The sequence below is a fragment of the Rhinolophus sinicus genome, linkage group LG05 (genome assembly GCF_036562045.2).
Source record: "Rhinolophus sinicus isolate RSC01 linkage group LG05, ASM3656204v1, whole genome shotgun sequence".
NCBI classification, from domain to species: Eukaryota; Metazoa; Chordata; class Mammalia; order Chiroptera; family Rhinolophidae; genus Rhinolophus; species Rhinolophus sinicus.
Genome location: NC_133755.1, coordinates 49,248,167 through 49,275,563, shown reverse-complemented (window position 1 = coordinate 49,275,563; position 27,397 = coordinate 49,248,167). Strand labels below are relative to the sequence as shown.

The window sequence follows — 27,397 nt, the reverse complement described above, 5'->3', positions numbered from 1 at the left end:
TACTCACCGCTTTATCCACAGTGCCTAACCTGGCACATAGTAGGCACAAAAGAAATATTTATTGAATAAATAAATGAATAAATGGCACAGTTTCTGCATGACCTCATAAACTGGTATTATAGCCTGTTATGTATTGGTCTCCCTTCTTCCCTGTAAATATAATCTTAGGGTCTTTTGAATACAAGACTATATACTGCATCTTGTAACACCTCCCTCTTTTTATTAAGCACATCATCTTTGGGGACTACCTTCCCAGGAGGCCTATTTCAACATCTCCCCATTTTTTTTAATGGCTTATCTTTGTAAACAAAATGCTGTGGGTCTAGCATGTCTCCCTGTCTAACATCTAGAGTGGCCTGCTTTGTAAAAGGTCTTGACACCTTTACATGGCAAAAATGTAGGTCTGTGTTTGGTGGGGTAGGGCTCAGGCTTCCACAGAAAGGCCACATGTACTATTACAGGTGATGGCAGAAGGCACATTGGATAAGCCTGGGGACCAATGCTTTTAGTTTGAAAGGCCAGGCAGCTTGGGACACACAACTGGCTCATCCATGCCTTCAGGACTGTCAATGTTTTCCCCATGAATTTTGAAACTACAGCAGGTCCTCTAATGTCATTTTGTTCAACATCGTTTCATTATAATGTTGATGAGATGCTGTAAAAACTTAATTCTTGTTTATATCAATTAACCTATGGTAAAACTGGTTACAGCATATGTCATTTCTCTGCAGTTCCAAGAGCCACGAGAGCAGGCTCCACTGAGAACAGAAGACTGGAGCAGGGCTTTGAGACAGGATTCAGGATGGGGCGAAGGAGAAGGGGGCTCCCTCCAATCAAATAAGCCAACTTATAAGAAGGGCTGCTGCTGCTGAAATGGCTCTCCCCTCTTTAAGCTCTGGAAAGGGGTTTAGGTCAGTAAAGAGAGGCACTTTCCAGGACTGCAGGAATGTGATGCAGACTTTGATCGGAGGGAAGCCCTGAGCAGTTCCTAGTGGGGTCTTAGAAGAGTAGGTGGGAGGGAAGGCTTGGAAGGCCGGTTTCGCCTTTTGTCATAGCTTTGCTAGTACCCGGGCCATATCAGAAACTAGATTTCTCTTACTTTCCCATGAGCGGATGGGAGAAACGGTTGTCATAAATAAAATTATATATATATATATATATATACACTATGGAATAGATTTACTCTTCAGTTTTGCTGATCTTACAGCTCCCTTGATAACAAGGATGTTCATACCAAAACTTGCAAGAAATCCTTGCAAACATGGTTGTTTGCTCAGTACTTGTTGTTGATCAAACATGCACAAAGCTCCATGCGCTGACTCACTCTTGCATTAAGAGGAAGCCCGATGCAGGCTCAAATATTTATTCGAGGGTAATGCTCCTAGATGGAGATGGCTTGGTGCCTGTAACTGGGTTTTCCTCCTCCTAGGCAGTGTGCCTGTTTCCAGGCACCGCCCTCTATTGCACACGAAGTGGGACAGCTGGGAGGAGGAGCTGGCATCTTGGTAACCAGGCCAAGTGCTGGGACTCAAAGCTGCAGACCCATTTCGGTGTTATCTGAACCCTGCTTTCATGCAGGTTCCCGTTTCACTGCCTGCAGCACTTTTGAAAAGGCAATCAAAGACCTGGAGCCTGGTCGGACCTTTGCTTCATATTTTCACTTGAGAGCTGGCGCTGCTTTCACCAGTTGTGGTCAGTGGAAATTCCCTGAAAAAGCCACAGGAACAGAAGGCAAAGGACTAATTTCTTCCTTTACAGTTTTACTGGCAAAAAGGGCTACAATCTTCCAACCAAGCAAATTTTCTCTTATAATTTTATCAACCATATTCTGTGATAGCAAGTAGGAATATTGTCCTCCGAGGTGGAGTCCTGATCAAGTGTGGAAGGGAAGACGTTCCATTCAGCCTGTGTCAATCTGCCAGCTTCTCATGATGACGGGATTTCATCCACTGAGCAGAAACTGCGATTTTCAGAGGTGCTCTTCACTGAGTAGTAAAAGGGAAACAGCTCTCCCGCCCACTCACGGTGCACTCAGGTCAGACCACGTGGGTTTTGGTCTTGCCTCAGCTGTAACTATGTGATCTGCATCAACCCATCTCACAATTTGGGTTGTCGGTGTCTCCTCTGAAATTGATCTGCTTCTTGGCCTCCCCACATGAGTCAAGAGAGACCTGGATCTATTCTGGATCACTGCCCCCTGCCGTGTGGGCTTGGACAAGTTAGCCAATCTCTTTGAGTATCTGCTTCTGTAGAAGAAGTAACAACATCTACATGAAATTGTGGTCTTGGGAATTTGATGAGATGATTGTGAAATAACTTGCATGATGTATATCAAGCACATAAGAACTCACTAAATGGTAGCATTTCTTATGTTTACATTCCTAAGGAATCAGAGGTGGGAGAAGACAGAGGTTCTCGAGTCATAGAACTGGGTTCCTCCCCTCTCCCTATGAGAGCTGTGTGCTCTTGGGTAGGTTGTCTGGGCTTCAGTTTCTTCATCTGTAAAATGAGAATAAGAACATTTCCTTCACAGGGCTTTTACGATTCTTAAATGGGATGATATTAAATGGGATAAAGGAACAATGTTTGGCCCCATATAAGGTATCAACGGTGTTGATTTCTTTCTGCCTTTTCCCTATGCCCCACTGATGGGAGACTAAAATGGAAAACAGGTGAGAGCACTTTGAAAAATAACACATTATAGAAATCTGACACATAAGGACTTCTTCCTGTAAATCGAGAGGACTGAGGAAGAGTGAAAAGACCAAAACACAGGAGTCAGATTGAGGAAGCAGAGACTCCGGGGACATGATGAATTCAGACCCCTGGGATCCAGCGGTGATTTTCCATTTCCTCAAACATTCACAGCTGAGTATTGTGGAAAGAGCAGGAGCTGTGGAGCTAGACTCGGGTTCAAATTCCCTACTCTACCATTATGAGCAGGAAGGCTTAGGGCAGTTTATCCAACCCTCCTGCACCTCGGTTTCCTCATCTATAAAGTGGGGATAATGAGTCCTTCATCAGAGAGTGTTGTGGAAGTGCCTACCGGAGGAGCTGGTGCAGAGAAGATGCTCAATAAACCACAGTGATTTTTCTTCTTTACAGGCCTCATTACTGTTGACCCTGAGCGTTTATCAATTTGTCATTTAAAGAGTGTATGGATAAAGCACCATGATCTCTAGATTCCCTGGGAGTCTTGATTTCAAGCATAATCGTTTTCTTGTCAGACTCTGTATCTGGCTACAGTTTCCCACTGTCCTGACAGCAAAATACTATGGCCTTCAAGGCTCCACATGACTTAGCCTCTGCTTGCTTCTTCACTTCCTCTTCGGCCGTTCTCCGCTTTAAGTACCGCTCTTCCTACATCCTGCTATGCACCATCCTACGACTCTGCTCTGCCAGGAATATTCTGTCCATGCTCTTCCAGTGAATAGCTCCATTTCATCCTTCAGGTCATCTCTTCAAAGGACCTTGCATTCTTCGTCAAGTCCTTTATTCTTAACCTCAGTACTATAGCCTGTTATTTCTTTTATACTGTATATCACAATCTTAATTAAACATATTAACGTACTTGTTTTCATGTGTCCCTCTCACTAGACGGTAAACTCCACCAGCACAGGGTCTCTGTCTGCTTTACTTATAATTGAATGGCCAGAGTCCACCATAAAAGGTTTTTAGTGAGTTCTTGATGAGCAAATAAATGCTAGTCCCTGCATCTTAAAAATAAGGTCATGATGGACTGAGAACTTTATGAACCATTTAAGCTTATTGAAAGCTGCTCTCCACTCTTATTTGGGACAATTAAGCCCAGTTCTATTTTCTTTTGAGAAAATGATCAGCCACAAAACAACATCCATGGGAACAAGCTGCAATAGATGCTTCAGATGGGCAAAATGAGAGCTTTCTTTTCAGTGTCCAGAAGGAGAAATGAATCTACTTCTTAAAAATAGTTAGCCAGCTTTTAGGCCATAATTATTTCTGTCTGACTTGAGAAAGATGAGCCCTATGCTTGTCCTGTTTCTCTGTCCAAGCAAACAAATTAACAACTACCACAAATGTGGGTTAAGTACTGGAAGGATGGAGACCACTAGCATAACTCCCAGATAAAAGCTCCTAAGAATGTTACCATTCAGCTAAAAGTTGGGTGTCTCATATTATTTTTTCCCCCTTTTTAGGAGACCATTTTGCTAAAATTTCTTAAACATCTTTGGAGTTATTTCCATTTGGGGGTGGGAAGCACTTTATAAATATCCAGGCTCAAGTTGAGCTTTGGTGAATTCCTTTGGTTGAAACATTTAGGGACAACAGTGATTTATGCAAATAAAAAGATTTAATTTATTTGAGTAGGAACCAACTCCTGAATGATGTAGTCACATGGTTCATAAGAACTTCTGAACAGATAAGAGTTGCCCCTGCTCAGAATCCAGCCATCTGAAGGCAGGACTCCTGCAGTAGCCTCATGACTGGGCTCCTGCCTCTGGGTCTCCAGTCTCCCTTCTATACACACACTGCCATCAGATTCTCTTCTTAATTATCACTTGTTAGATGCTCAAAATGTTTCAGTGAGTACATCCACTAAGTTGAAGTTAAAACCTCTTTCAAGGCTCTCATCAATCTGGTTCCAACCCAATGTCTCAGCTTATTTACCATTACTCCTGATTCCTTTACCCAAACTCTCCTACCAGACAGACAGGTATTATTGTCCTCAGTACATACTTTGTTCTTTTCCAGCCTTTGGGCTGAGGTCACATCTTCTCTTCTCTGGTGCCAGGAATTCAGATCTGCCCTACCTTCTCATGAAGGCTCCAGTCCAGAATCATCTACCTCTGAGCTTCCAAAGGATTGATGATCAGATCCAAATCCTGCTGTTGATCATGTTTTGCACCATTGGAGTGTTGTTTTACATGGTCATTGCAGTTGTTATTGTTTATAATGTTAAGTATGCAGCACTGACCCCAGGAATTATTTATAGCAGGGATCCCTCACTTCGGGATCCATAATTGGGACAGATACTTCTCTATCCTTTCAACAATTTCCACTTTCCGGTTAAGGTAGTTTGAGTGGTTTCTGATCCTTGTAAACAAACACATTTTGAAGAAGACAGTCACATTGTACATATTTAAGACAGGAATTCCCAACCTGAGGTGCAATTATTTTTCACAATTCTGAAAACTGAAGGTCACATATATCAGTGTCCTGAAAGTACATCTGGGACATTTATTGAAAAGTACAGATTTAAAAGAGGCAGAGTCCTGGGCTCCATCCAATACCCCCTACAATAGAAGCCCTTGAGGCTAGGGCCTGGGAATGAGTGTAGTAAATAAGAATTCCTGGTGATTTTTATAAGAAGATTTAGAGGATAGGGGGAATTTGACACTCATTTTTCTTATATGATGATGAAGGGACATGGAAGCGGAAATAATCAATAATACCTCGAGTAACGATTGTGTGCCTAGAAAATTATTAGGTATTTTCACCAGTGTTAGAAGGATTAGAAGAGTCTAATCCTTAAATAAGTCTATGATATAAGTCTTGTCATCAGTCCCTTATACAAATAAGTGAAATAACTCATCCAAGGATCTATAAATGATAACTCGTTGGGCCAGCATTTAAACTCTAGGCTGACCAGCTCTAAAGTTCTTACTTCTCACTCTGCTTTCCACTTTGCTGTTGTTCATAGCAAACCTTGGAGGGAGGGAGAGGGAGCATGAAGGCACAGTCATGTTGGAGGTTTCCTAGGTCAGTCTGGGGTGCTGGGCAGGTCTCGAGCCCCTGGATGGTAACCTCTGAGTCAAGACTCCCTTGACATCTTAAGAGGACAGTAATTCTCTGAGTTCTGAATTTGCATCCTACATCCTGAGTCTGAAGCCTGTTGAGCTCCAACTGGAGAAACCACTGGCTGTCTGCCTGGTCCCAGAACTGAGAGGTAGAGGCTGCAGTGCCTTAGGACTTCATTACACCGGCCTTTTAGCTGAGGCTTTAAATACCAGCATCATCCAATATGCCAGCTGGACCAGGGGCCTGGCCCATGTATAGAAGTTGGAAAAGAGAGGCTCTGGAAGCCTGTGTTCATTGACAGGGATGGGGTGATTACAAAACCAGGTTAGGATGAAAAGGAGGGCTGGTGACTGTGCAACCCTGAAGAACATGGAAGCCCTCACATTTGGGGATTATAGGTCTAAAGCAGTGGTTCTATTTAAAAAAAACCACCTGCGAAGATCTTAAAAATCCTGCTCCAGATGATTTCAATGGGCAGCCAAGGTAGAGAACCTTCAGCCAATGTTGAAAGTGCCTCTGATGGCTAAGTGATATAGGTTGGGCCTGCATATTCTCTGAAAGCAGCTTGTGTTCTGTCCTGGTTGGGAAAGCTGAGGTCTACGTACATGCTACCAGCCACAGTCTTTTCAGTATCACCTGGGCGGCCTGAACTTTGGCTGGCTGCCTGAGCAGGGTTCCCTCCAATTTTTAATTTTCCACTCTAAGATAGAATTGGCACAGGAGAATTAAAAAAACAAACAAAAAACATCCGTGAAAGGCAGGGGCAGAAGTAGGACATGACAGATGTGAAGATAGGCAAAGGAACGTTCCCTTGAGCAGGAAAACACCAGCCTTAGAAGGATGGAATTGGGGTACTGACAGCAGATCGATGGCCAGAAAGTGCCCGAGTGTCCAGGCTCAGAGGAGGTGCTCTACTCACTGAGTGGATGATGCCTTGCAGAGCCTGAAAGCCGTCATTTACAGGAAACACATGGTCCTTACTGTCCGCAATCCGGGCGAGCTGAGAACAAACACACCAAGATGTGTCACGCTTGGATGAGGAGAACTGAGGAAAGCCACGGGGGCTAAGGGGGCTCTATCTCCTTTTAAAACCCAGAGGAACCTGAGTTCTTGACTAGGCCTCACTGAAAAGCCCTCGGTAATAATGAACTTCCCAGCAGCCTCTCTGGAGCGGGCCTGGAGGGTTGGCTCCAGTTTTTACATTTGTTTTAATACTCTTCTCCTAGGGACCAGAGGTAAGATTGCCCAGCTAGATGAACAATTTGGCCTGGGTTGATGTATTTATGGATTTGGGGGCAGGCCATTGGCTCATTTTCTTCCCATTCACTCAAATTTCTGTTGGCAACTATATTCGAACCAAACAAACTCAAGTTTCCTTTCAGAGCAACTTTAAAAATAAATTCAAATGTTGGTGTTGGGTAAGGCCAATGAATGTACACCCTTATCTTTCAACCAAACTGCTCACTGAGGAAAGGACCCTGGCAGTTGATGTGGTGGTCGTGCTTTACAGATCAGAGGAGTGGAGAAAGGAGAAGCTGATCTGTCAGTTTTTCTGCCTGTAAATCTCTGTACATTTCTGTATTGTCACAGTCATGGTGCCAGGATTTTTAGTGATTGCAAAAGTAACACATAGTCATTGGGGAATTTCAGAACACTCAGCAGTGTTAAAATAAATTTTTTAAAAGTTACTCATAATCCATCTATCTATCCTTCTATCCATCCTCTTTTTATTATTGTTAATTTGATGTATAAAGTCTTTCATACTTTTTCTATACAACATACATGTATTTATTTAAAAAGTGAATTCATACTATTCCTGCTGTTTTGTAACCCTATTTTATTCACCTAATATATCATGAGCACTGTGCCATGTTATTAAAACAAAAAGAAGTTACAAACGACATCGAGGAACATTTATTTAGGTTGTCCACAAATTTTCACAATTTGCTTATATATGCTTGTACATACTTTTCTGCCCATTTGCCAATTATCTCCTTTTTTTTTTTGTATTGAAAACGTATTGTATATTTAATGGGAGAAAAGGGATGTGTGCCATTTAAATTAAAAAAAACTCAGATTCATCAAATTCAATTAAAAAAAAAACACCAACAAATTTTCAAAGGTAAATCAGATCTGTTTTGACACCTTGGCAGTTGAACATCTACCATGAAAGGACCAAGAAAGACGCTGCCTGGATGGTCTGAATTAAAGACCCTCAAGTGGATCAGCAAATACCTTCACATCCCTCACACATCCAAGAATTCCCTTCCTGCTTAGCATGTCTGGAAAAACAGTCTCTCTAAGAGGTGTTTAAGCTGCCGAGGCACTCTCCACACTGGGTCATTCACAAGCGTGGTATCCTCCCACACCTGAGGAAGGCCGTGATCATACCTGTGTTTCATTGAAATCCTTCACGCCGACACAGTAAACAATTGCACCAAGGTCTCGGGATCTGTTAGCCTAGGTCAACCAAAGAAAAGACATTAAAGAGAGAGACAGTAGCAAACGTATTCCTTTTGGATTAGCAAGGTCAACTGTAATGATCAGGTATTTACTGAGCACCTACTATGTGCCAGGTACTACAGTGGAGAAGGTAATCCTCGTCCCAAAAGAGTTTATACTCCAGTGAGCATCACATTCTAATGTAATGCATGGTGGACATGAGGGGACTGATCAGTCGAGTGGGAAGTCGTGAGAAAGATACACAGAAGGAGAGTCTTAAGGAAGGGCTTTCAAAGACCAGGGGAGGAAAGGAAATGTAGGCTAAGGTAAGTCATATTAAATATTCTGGGGGAAATGATTCTCTTGTCTATTCCTCTGATGGATTTTTATTGACATACATTTTCTTCCTTTGTAATGGTAGCATGGTTCTAATGGAAAGCATGTGGCCTTTGGAATCTGATATACCTGGGTTTGACAACTTGCCTTTGTTCTACAAAGTGTTTTGGGGATTAAATACCATAATACATGCAGAGCTCCTCAAACAAAGCGTAGAACAATGCAGATGCTAATTAATGTCATCACTTTTTGTGAATAAAGCCATTTCATTGCCATAGAATACACTGGTTTAATGGTATGGGAATTACGGTCCATATTTGAGTAGGTGAACCCATGACCTTCTCTACAATTAAGTATTGAGAGGGCAACATAATGAATAACATCCAGGTTTAGGCTTGATTTTAATATTTGATTTATTAAAGGCTCTGATAACTGATTTCCAGGTTCTTCTGTGTTTAAAAATAGAAAATAAAAAGTGGAAATCCTTGGTATATGCAGTAGGTGTTGAATAAATAATTTATGGTAAATATATAGTAGGCATTCAATATATGCATATTGATTTAACTTGTGTTCTTTTTATTCCCTCTTTTAGTAGTTAAACACACTCATGACTAATACTGAATTTTAGAAGGGACAGAAACATATCTTTTTTCCTTCATGTTAGAAATATTTCTTGCTGCTTTCAGGATAAAACAAACTTTTAGTCCTAGTCTAGACCCAGCCTTATTTGAAACAACTTCTTTGACATTTCTTCTCCAGTTGTGCTTTACATAGAATTACTAAAAATGGAAAGGTTCATTTTCTTTATGTATTTTGAGCTTTATCTTTCTTTTTCAGAAACCCTCCTTCTATTGGCATTGGCACTCCAAATATTTTTCCAAGTTTGTACGTGCCATACCTAAAATTCTTTTCTCCTAACCTCTATTTTCAGCTTCTGACACCTATCATTTATTTTATGTTCAGTTATTTCCTTATTAGGGTTTTTGCTTTGCTTGACCGTTGTCTGGCATCCAGATAAGCCATTTGGCATTCCCATTACATAGATTCAACTTTAGAATATAGAAATTCTACTATTTTACCAGTGCTCAGGGAGTGCCTGTCATATTTACTTCTGTGTTTCCCCATTGTGAATAATCTTTTGCACTCGATGGGGGAGTGGGGACGTAATGTGTTCACCTACATAATTTCCTCATGCCCCTTATCAGCAAATGCTTCAAAAAGCTTAACATTATTACATGATAAGGTCCATGAGGGCAGCAATTGGGTCTTACTGATCTCCGCGTCCCTAGAGTTCAGCAAATGTCTAGCACATGCCAAGCTCTCAGTTAACACTGAATGAGCAAATGAGTGAATGAATGAATGAATACATGCTTGCTGACAGCACTAAATTTAAATTAAATAGCGGCTAAAAGCTTGCGGTAAGTGTAACGCTCTGATTCACTCCTCCCCAGAGGCCAGCATCTCCCTCCCTCACTGCCCATCTTTTTCTTTATTGTGTTTCTTTCTAACTTGGCCTGAATAAGCCTTTGTCACTAATGAGGCTTCAATACATTCCCATGGTTAACTGGTTTCCTTGGGCCATTTCTCAAATCTGAAACTTGAAAGGATTTCCTAAATATCAATATTTTTTCAATTTTTGAATAAACCTTGTTTTCTGAATCTATACAAACTGAAAATTTCATTTAGGAGAATTCTTTGATTTGCGTTGAGGAGTACTTTATGAGAATATAAAGAAAAGGAAAAAAGAAATATAGAAGGAGAGATTGCAATTTACTTTGCCACCAATTAATATTCCACTTTGGTTCTTAGAGTGAGAACCTTAGTGATGAATACATTCTGCCAAGATTGGCTCCGACATATTTCAAGTTATTCTGTTCCCTCCTCCTGTTTTTAGTAGAAAATATGAGGGGAAAATGGAGGAAAAATGGTACCAATGGTTTTGCTTTAAAATGATATAGAGTATTTCAAAACTGCTGGATCAATATAGTGTTTTCAATAAAGGCATGGTAGATATTTTTTATCTCTCCCTCAACATAGAATAATATGGAAATATTTTGAAAGGGGAAAAATATCTACCACATATAAGACATGAAAATTTAGTTTAAAAAGTGAATGATTATTTTTTTACATAGGAGACACTATTTTATCCAGGGGTTTTTGCAAAGACAGTTACCATTTTGGCTAAGTAGAAAGATTGCAGCGCATTTCAGAAGGAAAAAGCCCTTTTCCATGTCTGTTTAGACAGACATAGGCCAGATCGTTGCTTACCTCCCTCTCTGAATAGAAAAAGAGATCTTCATGGAGTTCTCCATCAGTCAGAGCAATGATGACGCTGGCTGTCCTGTATCCTGCTCAATACAACACAGACCCGCTCAGTCCATCCTGCTGCACCAAGGGAACCCTCGCTCAGCTCTTATAAGCTCAACCTCCCGAGGTCAACATTGGGAGAATCAGCAACTTTTCTTTCGGGACTGGAAACAACTCCAGTGTGAAGAAGAATGCGGAGACAGACTCTAAAGGGGAATAGGTTTTGCTCCTGGGTTTCTCAGTCTGAGCTCAAAAAATGGCCAAGCTTGGTGAAATGGTTTCTGGACCGATAGCTAGGAGTGGCTCTAGTGAGTCAAGTTTCTGTTATTTCTAGTAACAGTCCACATGACTGTCGCCAAGGCCTGGGAGCAAACTCTGCCACCTGGGCTCTTCAGGGGCCCTTCTCACATGCTGGAGTTGACCACATGCACCACCTCTTGAAGAGTTTGGCAAAGAGTAATAGTCATTATGACTTACAAGCTGACTGGATTATAGCAGTTGGCAAAACCTACTAGAATTCTTCTAGTGATTTTTTTAGATTTCTAGTAACACTGCTGATGGTTGATTTATATTAATAGGTGTTGGCGTTGATACAGGATCTGTTTTATTTGTTGTAGTTTAGAGTGAAATCAGAAGTGGACAGAGGTGTTGCATTTTTTCATTTAAATGAAGGAAATTTCAAAATAAACCAGTAGCTTAATATCATATCCAATCACAGTAACGAAGGGGCTTGGACCTCAGAGAAGGACAAGAACAGTAAGTTTGACATAAAAATCTAAGACTTGACTAACCTATCCAAGTATTTACTATTTTAATGAAATCAACATGCAAAACTGTTCCTGGCTATTGCAGACTATAGCCCATAATGGGATCATAATTACTTTTATGTAACTTCTCCTGACACCAACAGGAGAGTAGACTTGGACCTGGTACATATCGTTTTACTATGCATTCCATCCATCTTTGTGATGAAGTGTATGTCCAAGGATTATAGTCAATATCAAATACATCTTTGGAAACATGAAATTACTGAGATGCTTTTTCAGAAGCCAACACAGAAAAGAAGTTAAATCATTCATAATGGTAATTCATAATACAGTCTTACCTTGACTATTTTCATAATAAATCTGCTCACTGGCCTGCAAAACACACAAAAGAGCCATCAGATACACAGCGACTGTTTGCTACTCCAAATACTATATTGGGCAGTGGGCTCTGGTGTTGGATATGCAGCCCTGGCTCAGTCTTGATTCTTTATGTAATCCACCCAGGCTTCATTCAGATATCAAAGGATGATCTTCATCTAAAGTTACCCTGATATTTAACTAATATACTCATGAACACGGATCAGTGTCTTACTTCTCATAGACTGGGACTCCTTAAGATTGAAGTTTCATTGAAATTCTGTCTCAGCCACTGAAGCAACATGTAGAAAAGGTGACCTCGGGAAAGGAGATTACTTGTATGGGGCCTGATTCATGAGTGTCAGCCAAGCATTAGCTAACAAAGCTTTCATCACTGTCAGGGGAAGGAGCAAGGGAATTTATGTCTTCAGTTCTTGTGGATAGCATTACCAGTGTACAAGCTTATGGGAAAATTGTTTTTTACTCTCTTGCCATTGGGTGTTATTCAGTTCCCTTAATCCGTGTGCCTCATCTCATCAGCCATCCTTAGGTTGATGTTTCCACATGACACTTTATATTTGGAGTTGAAAATTGTTTTAAAATTACCCTTTCAAATCCTTCATGCATGTAGGTGTCTCCTCCTGGCAGGACCTTCTGGAGTTCTTCAAGACCTTGACGGATCTGTTCTCTGAAATCCAAAGACACCCTATTAGTCATAGGAGAGCCATTTCTACTGTGCTGTTGACAGTTATATGCTGTAGTCTTTTTCTTATCTCTGTGGATACTCTCTATTGCTCCAGTGGTCCCCCAAAACCCTATCAGAGGAAAAGTCTTTCTGGCACATTATCCATTTAGGGTCAGCCATCGGGTGGAATGAGTGAGATTTCAAGGATTGAGGGAAAAGACCTCTCCAGGAATCTCCATCTGCTCGTGAGAGTCTTCCATCCCCTTAACATGTCAAAGTTTTCATTCTACTTTGGAAATGAGTCTTAAAACGCAACTGCTCCTGAGAGGACACAGAGCAATGTAGGCACCTTTATGTCAAGATGCAAATGGCTCATTTGAAGCAGAAAGAGGCGAATACCAAGAACCCAGGGCATGGCCACCACAAGGACCACAGGTGGGAGGGGCAGGCGTCTGGAGTGAACTCTGCCACCCGCACAGTCGTGCCAAAGGAAACCGTGCAGTCAGCTTTGAAAATAGAAGCCTGGGCAAACTATGCTTTCCAGGACAACCGAGAGTGTTTTTTGTGGGCTGATGCCTGTGTTTTCTTACTCTGGCTGCTCAGGGTGGCAGTGGGGCAGGAAGAGGAAGTGGGTTGTGGCATTAGGAAAGGGTCCGACTAAAAGTGGGAAACGTGAATGGTCTGGGGGTCAAATAGAGTCTTTGTGGACCATTCTCTCTGGGATGTACAATGTCCGCATCCATATTCCTGTCTTTTAAATAGCCCCATATTGTGCTGAAATGGTAAGAAAGTGTAATTTCTGAACAAACATTAGTCTTATTCATAAACTGGGACCTATGAAAAAGTTTGAAATTACCTTCTTCTCTTTAGTGGCTGAGGGTGGAGCGGCACTATTTAAATTAGGAAGGGAAGCCTGTTTTGAGTAGGGAGAGAACCTAACATTTTGAGCATCTACTATGTACACTGCCCTGCTCAAAGATTTCTGATTTAATCATCACAATAACCACTCAAGGAGGGTAATATTGCCCTCAGAGGATAGGTGAGAAAACTTGGGGTTCGTAGAGGTTAGGTGGGAGATCAGAGAGTTAAAGTCAAATCTATCTGACTCAAAAAAGGCTTTCTACTCTGCCAAGCAGCCTCCTACAATAGACCAGTGATGGAGAAGTGGGAAATTCTCAGTAACACTTGAATGAGTGAAAAGTAATAGCAATTTCTAACACCATCTGAGTACTTACAGTGGGCCAAGCTCTGTTTGAAATACACCACATACAGTTAATTCACTTATGCCTTATAACAGCTCTTTGAATTAGATATTGCTGTTACCTCCATTTCATAAATAAGGAAACTGAATCACAGAGAGCCCAAAGCCCCTTAACTACTAAGTGGCAGAGGTGAGATTTGAACTCAGAGGTCCTGCTTTCACTATGATAAACTGTTTCTCTCTTTCTCTCTGTCTTGAATGAATGAATGAATGAATGAATGAATGAATTTTATTACTGGTCTATTATGGCAATTGCCTAGGGAGGAAGTCTAAGGCAAAATTAACCTTTTGTTAAAACTGATGTAAAGGGGTAGCTATGGATGAGGCTGGATTGCCAAGCTGTGGGATGTTGTAAAAGACAAACTGAAAAGAAGTTAGCTTGAGCCTGTTCCTGGCCTGGGCCACTGATGATTCTCAGGCGGAATATTTAAGACCAAGTAACTCAGACTTTGGGGAATGTAGTGACTATTGTCTGGTTGTTGTATCGGTGCCCAGATATCAGGTCACATACCCCACTGCCCAAGTCAGAAACTGGAAACCTTCCTTTTCCCTCTACCTTGGCTCTCCTCTCTCCTTACATGATCCATCATCCCATTCCATTAGTCCTACTCTAAACATATCATGAAACTGACTACTTCTCTACCTCTTCTGCCAACGTCATGATCTGTGCCACCATCATTTCTTGCTCAGACCATTGGGAAAGTCACTGGCTATTTTTTGACTGCCCTCTTGCCTCTCTTCCATTCATTCTCCACGTGGCTCAGAATGTTCTTAAAATATCAGTCAAAACATGCCATTCATTCCCCTGCTCAAAACCCTTCAATAGCAGTCAATTACACTTGGGATAAAAATCTCAACTCTTTTCCATGGCCGTCCAGTGCCTCCCAGGGACGGCTCCTGTGCTGTCAGGGAGCCGACAGCCTCACCCGGCAGCACTCTGGCCCCACTTTCTTCACTTGAGCCCCACTAGTCTTCCCAAGCTCCTTCTCCCACAGACCCTTCACACCTGTGATCTGCTGTCTGGGGACTGGAGAGACTTTTTCCCAAGCTCTTGACGGGGCTAATTCTTACCGGGCCTCCACTCCCAACTTCATGTTAACTGCTCAAAGTAGCCTTATTTGATGTCCCCGGTTCAAATGAGCTCCCTCAGTTAGATTTTCTCATGGAACCCCACAATTTTGCTTCACATCACTTGGGATATTTTGTGACTGATACCCTTTGACTATGTAATTATTTGTTTAGGGATTATTTTTTTCTTTCAGATTTTAAGTCTCCCCTATGTCTTCTGTGTCTACGATGGTACCTGGAACATTCTAGACATGTAACAAATATTTACTGACGATGCGAGAGAGGGAACAGACACCTCCACTATTAATCATCCTGCGAAGAAGTCAGTCTTGGAGGCAGGGATTAATTTCCTTTGGCTGAGTGCAGGGAGGCCAGGCAGGAGCTGACTTGGCAACATTGACCCTAGGTCTGTGCCCCTGTGGTGCTTATAAATAATTCTCTGTGTTGTACTTCTTTACATTACCCCCAATATTTCAATCAATCCCATCAAAAGCATATTTTAATTTCAACTGTGTTGGTTGGTAATGAAAAAGGGCATATATCTGTGCATCAGAAGAAAGGGGAAAGATGAAAGCATTGTCCCCACCAAGGCCACTGCTGGGAGGGGAGATGGTGGCCCTGGCAGTCATCTGGCAGAGGGCAGCTTTGCCCGGCAGGTCGGCGGTTTCATGAGTGTAATAGCAGTGACAAGGTGGCATAAGGGTGAATCTAGGGTAGGAAAATTGGTTTGTTCCTGAGCACACAGAGGTGGTACCATGGAGCGCTTCAGAATAGCTCGGGGGTACTATGGGGGAGGGGGCCAATTTCTGACAATTAGGAGAGAGGAGATTGGACATTAAAAGTAAATGTGAAAAAAAAAGACAAATGTGGTCTTATTCATGTGGCCATGGACCAGTGAGTTCTGGGACATATTGGTAACACTAGAATTGGAATATTGCGTTAAGACTGGAGCATAAAACGAGGGTTAAAAAAGACATATTAGGAGAGTGGAAAAGGTTCCTTGGCTTCACTGTATTTTTTCCCTGCCAAATAAAGTCTGGGAACTGGGGTGTTTTCTCTAAGACTATTTCCTTTTCTTTACAAGTATTTTCTTGAGCTTTCTATTTTTTTGGTAACAGAACAAGCAAAGGCTGTTTTGGAAACTGTCCTTATTCTCAATGCTTTGTGTCTGGCAAGATATGAACTCAATAGTCCCAAGCAGTAATCACAACCTCCCATATACCACCCTCACTTCTCCAAAGATCAAATGACCTGTGGCCCCACTTCCCTACGCCCTGCCCCTTCTCTAAGCACCCACATCATCTAAGCAAACGAAACAGATGGTTTCATGGGAATGGTGGGACAATAGAGCAATTAATAAGGGACCATTTTTTATGTTCTTGTAGAAACAAGAAAATTGGGAGAAAGATCTTTTAAAGGGGTTGATAAGAACTTCTCTGAAGACTTGGTGATTACCAAATGAAATGTTATCTTCCTGGGAAATGAGAGTGGCTGGGAATCCTACAAGACAGGCTGCTATTAAAGAGTCTCCTGTTTTCCTTGGTGGTTTCACATGTCTGCCAGTGTTCTTACTTATAAGTTAAGGGTTCTCAGGCCACATATCTTGTGTTTCTTTTGCAACCCCTGCAACACTTAAGAAGGGGCCAAGAGTAGATGATTTGCTATTGAATGAACGACTGAAGTTTGGATGCATCCATTTATCCATTCATTCATTTCCACAACTATTTATTGAGCATGCACCGTCAACCCAGCACTGTGCTTGTTTGAAGGGATGGGGGTGGAGAGAAGCAGCAGTGTTTGCTGGACTTTCTGTTGCCCTGGGAATTTTTCCACATTTCATGAAGATTACTTTCTGGGATTCCAGTTACGTTGTGACTTTTTGATATTTGCTGATGTAAACATGAAATCACGAACACACAGAAGCATATCAAGAAGCACTTCAATAAGCTTTTATCCCAAATATCCCAGCTTTTATCCCTCCTACTGCAAAATCCTCCATGGGGTTCTGCAATGTCTACCACATTTTCCCTCTAAAAATAACTTCTACCACTACCCCAAAATAACCCAACATCAGCTCTGCATTGTCGATTTCTTGCCTCCAATAAAAGAGCTTCTGTGGAATTGGACTTTTCTCAAATGCCCTGCAGTTGTTGGCTTTGGAGCCTCAACTTACATAGTAAACTATCTATTACCCCTAATGCTTCATTCACAACATTTCCAGATAGCCTTATGGCTCCAGTATTGACTGAAAAAAAAAAAGGTGAATAGAAGAACGCAGATTAATTAAAGACATTTTTGCTGTTCATATTGGAGTCATAAAACTCCAGGACCAACCCTAATCACTTGTTTATAATGCATGTACATCATAGCATCCTTGGGACTTCTACCTAAGGATGGACCAATGTGATTAATGACATTAAGATGCATACTGAGCCAAAGATCCTTTTCCATATGTTTTTAAGTGAAGTATAATTTATATACAATAACATGCAAAGGTGTTTATTAATTTCCTTTATAATTGTTGAATTTATTTCTATAAAGTTGTTTATAATATTTCTTTATCTTTTAACATCTGTAGGATCTATAGTAACATCCTCTTTCATTCCATTTTAGCAGTTGCTCTATGGATTACATCATTCATCCTTATTTTACCACAGGTGGCCATAAGTTAACGCTGTACCACTAACCCCCACTCATCCTTTGTGCTACTCTTGCCATATATTCTACTACTATTTATGTAATACACTCAAAGGTACAGTGCTATTATTACTCTTAAACAGTCAATTATCTTTTTATAAAATTAAGAAAATATTTGTCATTTCTGTCACTCTTCTTTCCTTTTTTGTAGATTTAGTTTACACCTGGTATCATTTTCCTTCAGCCTGAAGAATTTCTTTAGCATTTATTTTATGTAGTGCAGATTTGCTGGTGATGATTCTATTAGGTTTTTTTTGTTTGTTTGTTTCTCTCTCTTTGAAAATGTTTTAATTTTGCCTTAGTTTTAAGGGTATTTTCATTGGATATAGAATTCTAAGTTGACCTTATTACCTTTCATTTCTTTAAAGATATAGCTCTTTTGTCTTCTGGATTGCATGTGCTTTTTTTCTGATGAAAAGTGATATTCATTGTTGTTCCTCTGTTGTAATATGTGTTTTCCCCTCCTGCTCTGACTGGTTTTAGGATTATTTCTTTATTCTGGTTGTCCGAAATTCAACTATGATACACTTAGATGATCTTTTCTCCCTTATCTCTTTCAGTTTAGATAATTTATATTAACATGTTTTTAAGTTCATTAATCCTTTTCTGCAAATATTGTATTTTTCAGTTCCACAGTTTTCACTTGGTTCTTTCTCTACTTTTCTTTTTCCTGCTATTCCATGTCTCCCTACATTACATTCATCATTTCCTGTAAATTCTTTAAAATGCTTATAATAGTTGCTTTAAAGTCTCTGTCTACTAATTCCAATAATTGAATCATCTATGGTTTGCTTCCATCGCTGTGTTTTTTCTTGATTATGGGTCACATTTTCCTGCTTTTTCCCCAGGTCTTATAATCTCTTAATTTGTATTTCAAACATTACGTAGGAACAAAAGCAGTGAAGACTTAGGTATAATATTGATTTGTTTTGTTTACTTACTGCAGAGTGTAAGCTTTTTATTGTGAGGGGCTAGTTGTTTGGATTCCTCCTTGAGTTAGGTTGAACTTGGGTTGCGCCATAGTTCTAACTAGAGTGTGTTTCCTGTGATTCACACAACTCCCAGCTATTTGCACTGTCCTGCCTTTTTTGGTCTTTTTAGTATTTGAGCTGGAAGGCGGTTAGGTGCAGCTTCATATATTTTTGCTTGACTTTTGGCTTTAACCCTGGTAGGACTCCAGAATCCAAGCACCACAAGAATCCATGAGATTATGCAGTTTCTCTCTACTTTTCAGCAACTCCCCCAATGCTACTTTCTTGGAACAATGAAGATGAGAGATGTGTGTGTGTATGAGAGGGTAGAATTGTCAGGGTGAGCGATTTCTTTTTTCATTTGGGATTCTTTTAGATAATCCATCCTTCTGTCACACATTGTTGCTGAAGGTTCAGCTGGCTTTTCCTCATCTCTGCAAAGTTTCTGCCATAGCTGACCTACTTTTCCAATTGCCCAGACCCAGACCAGGCATATACCCCCAAGGGTAGAAGTTTCTGCAGATTTCTGCTCAGTTTTAAAGGGCTTGTTTCTCTCTAATTCAGTTCATCAGTGCTTCCTGTGTGTCTGCTAGCCCCATAGAAACATATGAATTCTATTTCGTCTGGACTTTTCTGATTGACCATGGAAATAAAAGTTGTTCACATCCCTCTACATCCTAACTAGAAGCAGATATACTGTAAAGGCTTTTTCTAAATGTTTTGTAACTACACATTTCTCTCAAATTAGGAAGAAAAATACTACAGGCTGTTTACTGGCATACAAATATACTCAAGTATCTCTCGCCTTAAAATAATTAATCCTCTTTGAGTCCACATCTCCCTCCAGCTATGGACCAACTGATTTGCATTTCTCTTTACAACACAACTTTTTGAAACACTACTCACTTCTGCATTTCTCTGTTTCCTGGTGGAGAATTCCTTCAAATGTGGAGTGATCTTTTGCTGTCTGTCACAGAGAATGAGTGAGACTAAAAGACTTGTTAGAAGTTCTATGTGCTTCTAACAAAGGTGGATGACCAGCTTTTGTCACTGGGCTTTATTGTTAAGGATCCTCAAATGTATGTACCTTTTTTACCTAAGATATTTATTTCTACAGAGAAGTAGTTTTCAAATTCTTTCCTTGGGTGTTAATTCTGGAATTGACAAGGGAGAGAACTGGAAGTAGCAACATTTGTTAGCAGGTGTCTCTATAATCTTGGTGTCTATGAAATCATTCTTGTCCATCTGATTTTATATGGGGGCAAAACAGTAAGTAGAAAGAGAACCTGGGCCTCTGTGGGGAAGTGGAGAAGCCACACTGGTAGATTAGAATCTACGATGTGACATGACACCAGGTCAAGTACAGACCAATAACTGAAGTTCACTAAGAGGAACCCATCAAGGAATTTCCAAAAGTTGCAGCCCATTGGCATAAAGCACAGGAGTGATGGTTTAATCACAAGGCAACATGATGAACTTGTCCAAACAAACTGCACTTTACACAACTCTATTTTGGTTGGTTACTCATTTGTGCAGTGGTTTTCACCATGCAGTTTCCTATTTGTTTTGAAACAAATCCCAGTTAGACCTTCCCCATCACTAACTCTTTTCCCTCGCTGAGCCATATTTTGCAGGAGATGCGAGTGGTAGAAAGTGGGCTCTGTATTCAGGGTTTCCCAAATATACAGCTTCCTCCTATGAGAACCTTCAGTTTCATGCTCCTCTTAGCTCAAGAGGGACTGGGTCTCTCCTGGTGCGGACAGCATCTAAAATGGTCAGGTTGATATGCTTGTGCTCAGCACTGCTGACCACAATGAGCATTTGGAGGGACATAGGCTAGAATGGCACAGAGTCTGCAACAGAGACTGTGGAGCCCAGAGTCACCTTCTTGCATGGAAGCTGAAAAAGGACAATCCTAGGGTAGATGATAAGCAAGTATCTTCTGCTTTTGTCAGATCACATCTCTTTAGTATAGGCTGGTGAAGGCTACAGTTCTCTCCAAAGAAAACTTCCTTGTAACCCTTTGGCTGGAGGTGAGTAGGGAGGAGTAGACGAGGTTCATCCCAGATAATCCAACCCACAAGTCATATGTGGACACAGTGTTTGAGAATAGTTGGGGGATCAGACAAGATGTTGGGAGGAGCTGGGGCAATGAGAACACTTATAAATCACCAGTGGGACTGTAAATTGGTGCAGCTCCTTTGGAGAACAACTAAGTAATGCCTAGTAAAGTTATATATTCCCATACTGTAAGACCTAGCAATTCAATCCCTAGTTATATATCAGATATTCTTACTTCTGACCTCGCAGGAGATGTATAAGAATATTCATTGCAACTTTGTTTATAACAGAAAAGAGTTAAAAACAAACTAACTGTCTACGAATAAGAGAACAGATAAGTACATGATGGTATATTATTATAACAGAATATGATGCAATAGACAATTACACATTAATTAAAATGAACCGTGCACAGCTACATGTATCTATGTAGAAAAAGTCTCAAAAACATGACGTTAATTGTAAAAAGCAGGTTCAGGAAAAATACATACAATGTGATCATTTATTATAAAGTTTAAAATGAAAAAAATATATATTGTTTATAGGTGTATAAAAATATACAACATCCATTAAAATGATAAACCCCAAATTCAGGATAGTGATTATCTCTGGTGAGGAATTAAGAAAGGAAGTATATACAGGGCATGTCAATACCTGTAATGCTTTATTTCATAATCATCATGTGACTAACGACTGTTCATTATCCTTTTTTTGTATACTTTTGTTGTACTCGAAATACTTAATTAAAAAAATTGTTGAGGGTGAGTAGCAAAGATTGAACCCGCAGTTCACGAGGAGGCGCTCAGAACCTATTGAAGACAGTGCTAAATCTGAGGTGCAAGTCCCCACCCGGGAGGCCAGGGAGCTAAGATTTGGGTGATGGACAGGCAGGGTGCTTCGGTTATGGAGTTGCCTGATGTGGGCCGATAGTGGGGTTGTTTTTATTGGGCCACAGAAGTTTTGTTGGTTTTGGCTGTTTAGCTTTGGGTATGAGAACTCTACCTACCATTCTTTGGTTCTGTTAACTACTTCTGAAGTTTGCCTTGCTGGTTTCACCCAGACAAGAATGTTTCTGAATCCTGCTTTAAATGTAGTTGCCACATAAGGGATAGTAGGTGAGGACGGGAAGTCACATTTCCTGAGTATCTATGCTGTGCCAAGGTCTCTGCTGGGCACTTTTCATGCATTAATTCACAAAAGACTCATAACCCCATATGGTGGGCATCGTTATCTTCATTGTACATGTCAGAAAACAGATTCAGAGGAATGTAGTAACGTGTGTGCTGGTGAAGCACAGAGTGGAACCCAGACTGGTCCTGACACAAAGTCTGTATTGTCTCTTACATCTGTGGTGTCCAAGCTAGGTATAGGACAGTGTATCATACACAAAGACACCGGTACATACATATGAGGTCAGACAATTAAGTTCGCGAGCTCATCCTAGAAAAAGTGCTACATAACTCATTGCTGAATATCCTACGGTCACCTTCGAAGTATTCCCCTTGGGAAGTTATACACTGATGACAGTGCCTAGTTTACCCTTCAAAGCAATTTTGGGACTCTTTTTCTGGAATGGCCATCAGAGCTGCCGTCGTATTACCCTTAATGTCACAAATGTCATAAAAATGTCTTCCTTTCAATATTTCCTTTATCTTCAGGTAAAGAAAGAAGTCACTGGGGGCCAGATGAGGTAAGCAGGGAGGCTGACCCAATACAGCTATTTGTTTATTGGCTGAAAACTCCCTCACAGACAGTGCCCTGTGAGCTGGTGCATTGTCATGATGCAAGAGCCATGAATTATTGGTGAAAAGTTCAGGTGATCTAACTTGTTCACGCAGCCTTTTCAGCACTTCCAAATAGTAAGCTTGGTTAACTGTTTGTCCAGTTGGTACAAATTCATAATGAATAATCCCTCTGATATCAAAAAAGATTAGCAGCATCGTTGCAACAAGTTCACGCACTTAATTGTCACACCTTGTACATATACATATATATCTTTTTATTTTCTGGAGCATAAATTTTATCCCCCAATTTGAGGAAGAACTCAACAGGATTTTTATATAGAATCAAACATTGGCACATTATGGAATAGAATACACACGCACATGCATTTTTAAGATGAAAGTTGTTGAAGACATTTTCTTGCTTGTGATGAGCCACTCCATATATTATCTAATGACCCCAGAGGTACCCTCTTACTTCTTCTACAAATGGGTACTCCAGAGGAAGAGTGTGAGAAGTGCTGGACCACACTACTCAAACAAATCAGTGTGATCCCAGACCTGCTGTACTGCTTCAAGGTGGGTTCTTTTTACAGCATTGAGATTCAATATGGAAGCCCTTAGACAGCTTCCTCTAGAGACACTGCCTGTGAGCTCCTGTTCGGAAGAAGTCTCACTAGAACCACCAGACAAAGGAAACACTAACTTTACTAACTTTTATGTGGCCTCATGCTGAAGCAGCATTTTCTACCTGTATCCCTCTATAGAAGGACAGACCGGCCAAATGTTAACAACTTCAGAGAAGGATGTAAGCCAGGAAGAGCTGGGAACTCACTCCTTGAATTACTGTTGGATATGCTGTGATGGTTTATGTGGGGTGTGTCCAGGAGGATTTGGGGTAATTCCTTAGCTGTTTGTCAAAACCTTAGCAGCAACCACAACAGTAACAACAGCACTTACTACATCCCTGGCATTGTTAACCCTTCCAACAGTTCTACGAATGAAGTAGGGGCCATCGTTACATTGCTTTTACAGGGACGAAACCAAGGCACAGAGAGGTAAGGAACTTTCTCATGGACTCAGACCCCGTGATATTACCTCTCAATCAACAGGACAAGGGAATAAATAAATGCTCCACTCTATTTCTCTTCATTTTGTCAGCAAATCTTCTCGTACCTAAATGAATATTATCTCAAAATGGAATGAATCCAGGTTCTTTCAAGCACAAAGTATCTGAAGACTTTTTTTTCTCTCTCCTAGTTTTAAATTTAGAAAAGGCTTTTAGAACTATGTCTCTTGGTAATGACAGCCTATAATCATTCTGCTCCAGGAATCAAGCGATGTGTTCAGAGTATGTCATTTTCCCCTGTGACACTAATGGCAAAACCACACTCCCAACCAAACCAAAGGATAACTGAGAGGGATAGAGGAGTGTGGTCTCTTGGTTTCCACTCAGCAGTTTGAGCCAAGCGTTCTTGGCTTTCACTCCAACGTCTTAAGCAATAAGCAAGATACTTACTTAACCTCTTAACCCCATCTGCGAAATGCTGATGCTACCTCTTTACCTCTTTGTAAGGAGTATTTCCAAGCTGACGTTAAAAGGCCATGAAGATAAAATGGCTAGAGGGGATATGCTTTCAGGGAATTGTTTTCTGGTAGAAGTCAGAGGGTATGGGTGGAGAATTGTGTATGCTTGGATTTGTTTTTAATTAAAACTATATACAATAGTAATATTGTGGGAAACCCTGTAGTATAATGATTGAGGGTGTGGACATTGGTGTCATGACGCCTGGATTCAAATACAGGTTCCTACACTTTTACAGCGAAGTGGACTTTAGCTTTCTCTGACTGAGTATCACCATCCATTTAATACATATAATAAATAATATAATTCCCATAACAACATTACAAGGTAGTATTATCATTTTTCTCTTTATAGTTAAGCAAAATATTCTAGGTTATTGGTACATAATAAGCCATTAATAAAAGCCATTACTAAATAGACTCATACAACACATATATTTATGCATTTGCACATATACATAGTGGTTGCTTCCATGTAAGTATTCCACAGATAAGAAAAAAAGACAGCAGCATGCATACACATGCACTGAACTGGATAGGCTATTTAATGTAGTAGGAAAAAAAATCACTGGATTTAAAAATTTTATGAGTTAAAAATATTCTGCCACTGACTACTTATGTGAATTTAGGCAAATAATTCAATCTCTCTGAGAATGATTTTCCTTAGCAGTGAAATGAGGCCAGTGGGTTGGATAAGACATAATTCTTTGACTTGTTGTTTTGTTATGCTTTCTTTTATAGTCTTGCAAAGTTTAGAACAAAGTGAGATTTCCAATTAAAGATAGTGATGTGGGTCTATGTACACATTTAACCTCCCCTTTTCTTTCCAAAGTGCTGTAGAAACAGTTAACTAGTATAATAGGGGGAAATGTTTTACACTGCTGGAAAATAGGTAAGGATGCTATATACATGCCAGACACTGGAAGAATTCCTGCAAAAAGCAGAGCTGCTGAGATCAGGATGAGGGAAGGACCCACCAGCCTGGAATTCCAGGACATGAGATGAAAAGCTTGTGGTTGGTGGTGGGATAGGTCCTTAACAGAGTGATCCAACATCTACACCTGACCATCTTCCTTTGGCTTCAATTTCCTCCCTACCTTGGATACACTACTGGGTCTCCATCATTTCCAAGAAAATAATTACACTATGCACATCTAAATTTTCCTGTCTTCTTTAGTTTGGAATCTTCACATTTTCAACAAAGATTTATATGATCTCTGACAGAACTCACGCCAAAACCCAGTACTGAAAAACCTAGCTGTTTCTCTTTTAAGTCAGTATACTAAAAAAAAAAATGTCTCAGAAGTTGGGAAGAAAACGACCAATTAGAGGAATTTGAGAAAACTTCCCCTTTGAAGCAAAGTCATATAAGAAACATAAAACACTTCTAGTTCACATTCATGATGAAGATATTCCATCTCTAACACAACAGCAGGGTGCCACACACACACAAAAGGAAAAATTCAGCATCAGGAAAATTAAATATTCATAGCATTGAGAGATACCATTTGTCAGTTAAAAAATAAAATGGCACTGAAAACTATAAAACATTGATGAAAGAAATTAAAGGCATAAGTAAATGGAAAAATAGCTTGTGTTCATGGATTGGAAGATTTAATATTGTTAACATGACAATACTACCCACAGTGATCCATAGATTCAATGCAATCTCTATCAAAATTCCTATGGCATTATTTTTGCACAAATAGGAAAACTTATCCTAAAATTCATATGGAATCTCAGGGGACCCCAAATAGCCCAAAACAATCTTGATAATGAACAAAAATTGAAATACTCACACTTCCTGATTGCAAAACTTACTACAAAGCCACAGTAATCAGAACAGTGTCATATTAGTGTAAGGACAAACATATAGACCAATGGAGTAAAATAAAGGACCCAGAAATAAAACTGCATGTATGATCAAGTGATTTGCAACAAGGATGTCAACCATCCAATGGGGGAAAAGACAATCTTTTCAACAAATGGTCCACCAACAAAAATGAATGAATTTTAAGAGTAGAAATTGTATGAACCACATTTTCTGAAAAAATGCAATGGCTCTAGAAATCTTAGAAAAATATTTAAAAATTATGTAGAAATTGTGAAATACTTTGTAAATCATATTAAATAAAACACAAAATTATAAGGTAAGCTATTTAGAAATTAACAATAGTAAGAACAGTGCATGTCAGACTGTAGGAGATTCAAGAAGGATGAGATTTAGAGGATAATTTATATTCTTATTATCTTTATAAAACTTATTGGAGTGACGTCGGTTAGTAAAATTACATAGGCTTAAAGAGTACTATTCTGTAGTATATCATCTATATATTGTATTGTGTGTTCAATACCCAGAGTCAGTTACCCTCCCATCACCCTATATTTGACCCCCTTCACTCTCTTCTACCACCCCTTTCTTTCCCTCTTACCCTCTGGTAACCACTAAACTGTTGTATGTGTCTATGATTTGTTTGTTTGTCTTGTTCATTTGTTGCTTTCAGTCTTATATGCCACATATGAGTGGAGTCATATGGTTCTTGACTTTTTCTGAATAAACTTTAAATTCAAGAAGCTAGAAAAAGAGATGAAATAGAAGATAAGATGCAGAAGACAGAAATTAATAATACTTAAAGGATAAAATAATGAATCATAAGACAAAACAAATATACAAAAGGGAATTGATGAATAAATTTAAGAGTCAAACCACTGAGTAATTTGAATGGGGAAATTTCTACCACTTCTTAAGGCGGAAAATATACTAACAGTAAGTCATATAAGAATTTGCCGTAACTGTCAAAAGAACTTCTTTAATAATGACTTAGGCTTGGATGATTTTTCCTTTGAATTCTATCAAACCTTGAACAAGCATACACTTGCTATATAGTTAAGATATTCCATAACATATAAAAAGGCTGCCAATTCATTTTTCCAAATTTACATAATCATTTTGGCCTGAAAACTGACAAAAAATAGTATAAACTAAAACTCTTGAATACTCTTAGTATTAAATATTGTTAAGCAATATCTTCAGGCTTATATTAAATCAAATCCAGAAATAAAATAAAAGAACAAACCATGATAAATAAAATTTACTCCAGGAATGTAAGACTTGTTTTTCATCAGGAAATCTTTTGATTTAAAATTTTCAAATGGATAAGACAAAGGAAATAAAAGAAGAAAGATATAATTATCTTGATATGACAAAGGGCATTTAACAAAACTTAACATTTATTTCATATAAAAATTTTTAAATAAAATTGGAAGAATCATTCCTTAATATAGTTGATAAAATATCTCTATGAAGTCAATATCCAATAAAGTATACAATTGAGAAACACAAATCATTCCCATTAAAGTTT

At 39.8% G+C, this 27,397-nt stretch overlaps 1 protein-coding gene across 3 annotated transcripts in view; it reads right to left on the bottom strand.

Moving 5' to 3' along the window:
* Window positions 1-27,397, bottom strand: part of ANTXR1 (ANTXR cell adhesion molecule 1) — a 212,354-nt gene that overhangs the window by 150,042 nt on the left and 34,915 nt on the right. For all 3 annotated transcript variants that reach the window (XM_019718386.2, XM_074332095.1, XM_074332096.1), the window contains exons 4-8: window positions 12,594-12,675; window positions 11,969-12,002; window positions 10,825-10,904; window positions 8,170-8,238; window positions 6,698-6,778 (exon numbers count right to left, since the gene is read on the bottom strand). In XM_019718386.2, the coding sequence (XP_019573945.2) occupies window positions 6,698-6,778; window positions 8,170-8,238; window positions 10,825-10,904; window positions 11,969-12,002; window positions 12,594-12,675 (346 nt within the window). The remainder of the gene's footprint in view (window positions 1-6,697; window positions 6,779-8,169; window positions 8,239-10,824; window positions 10,905-11,968; window positions 12,003-12,593; window positions 12,676-27,397) is intronic.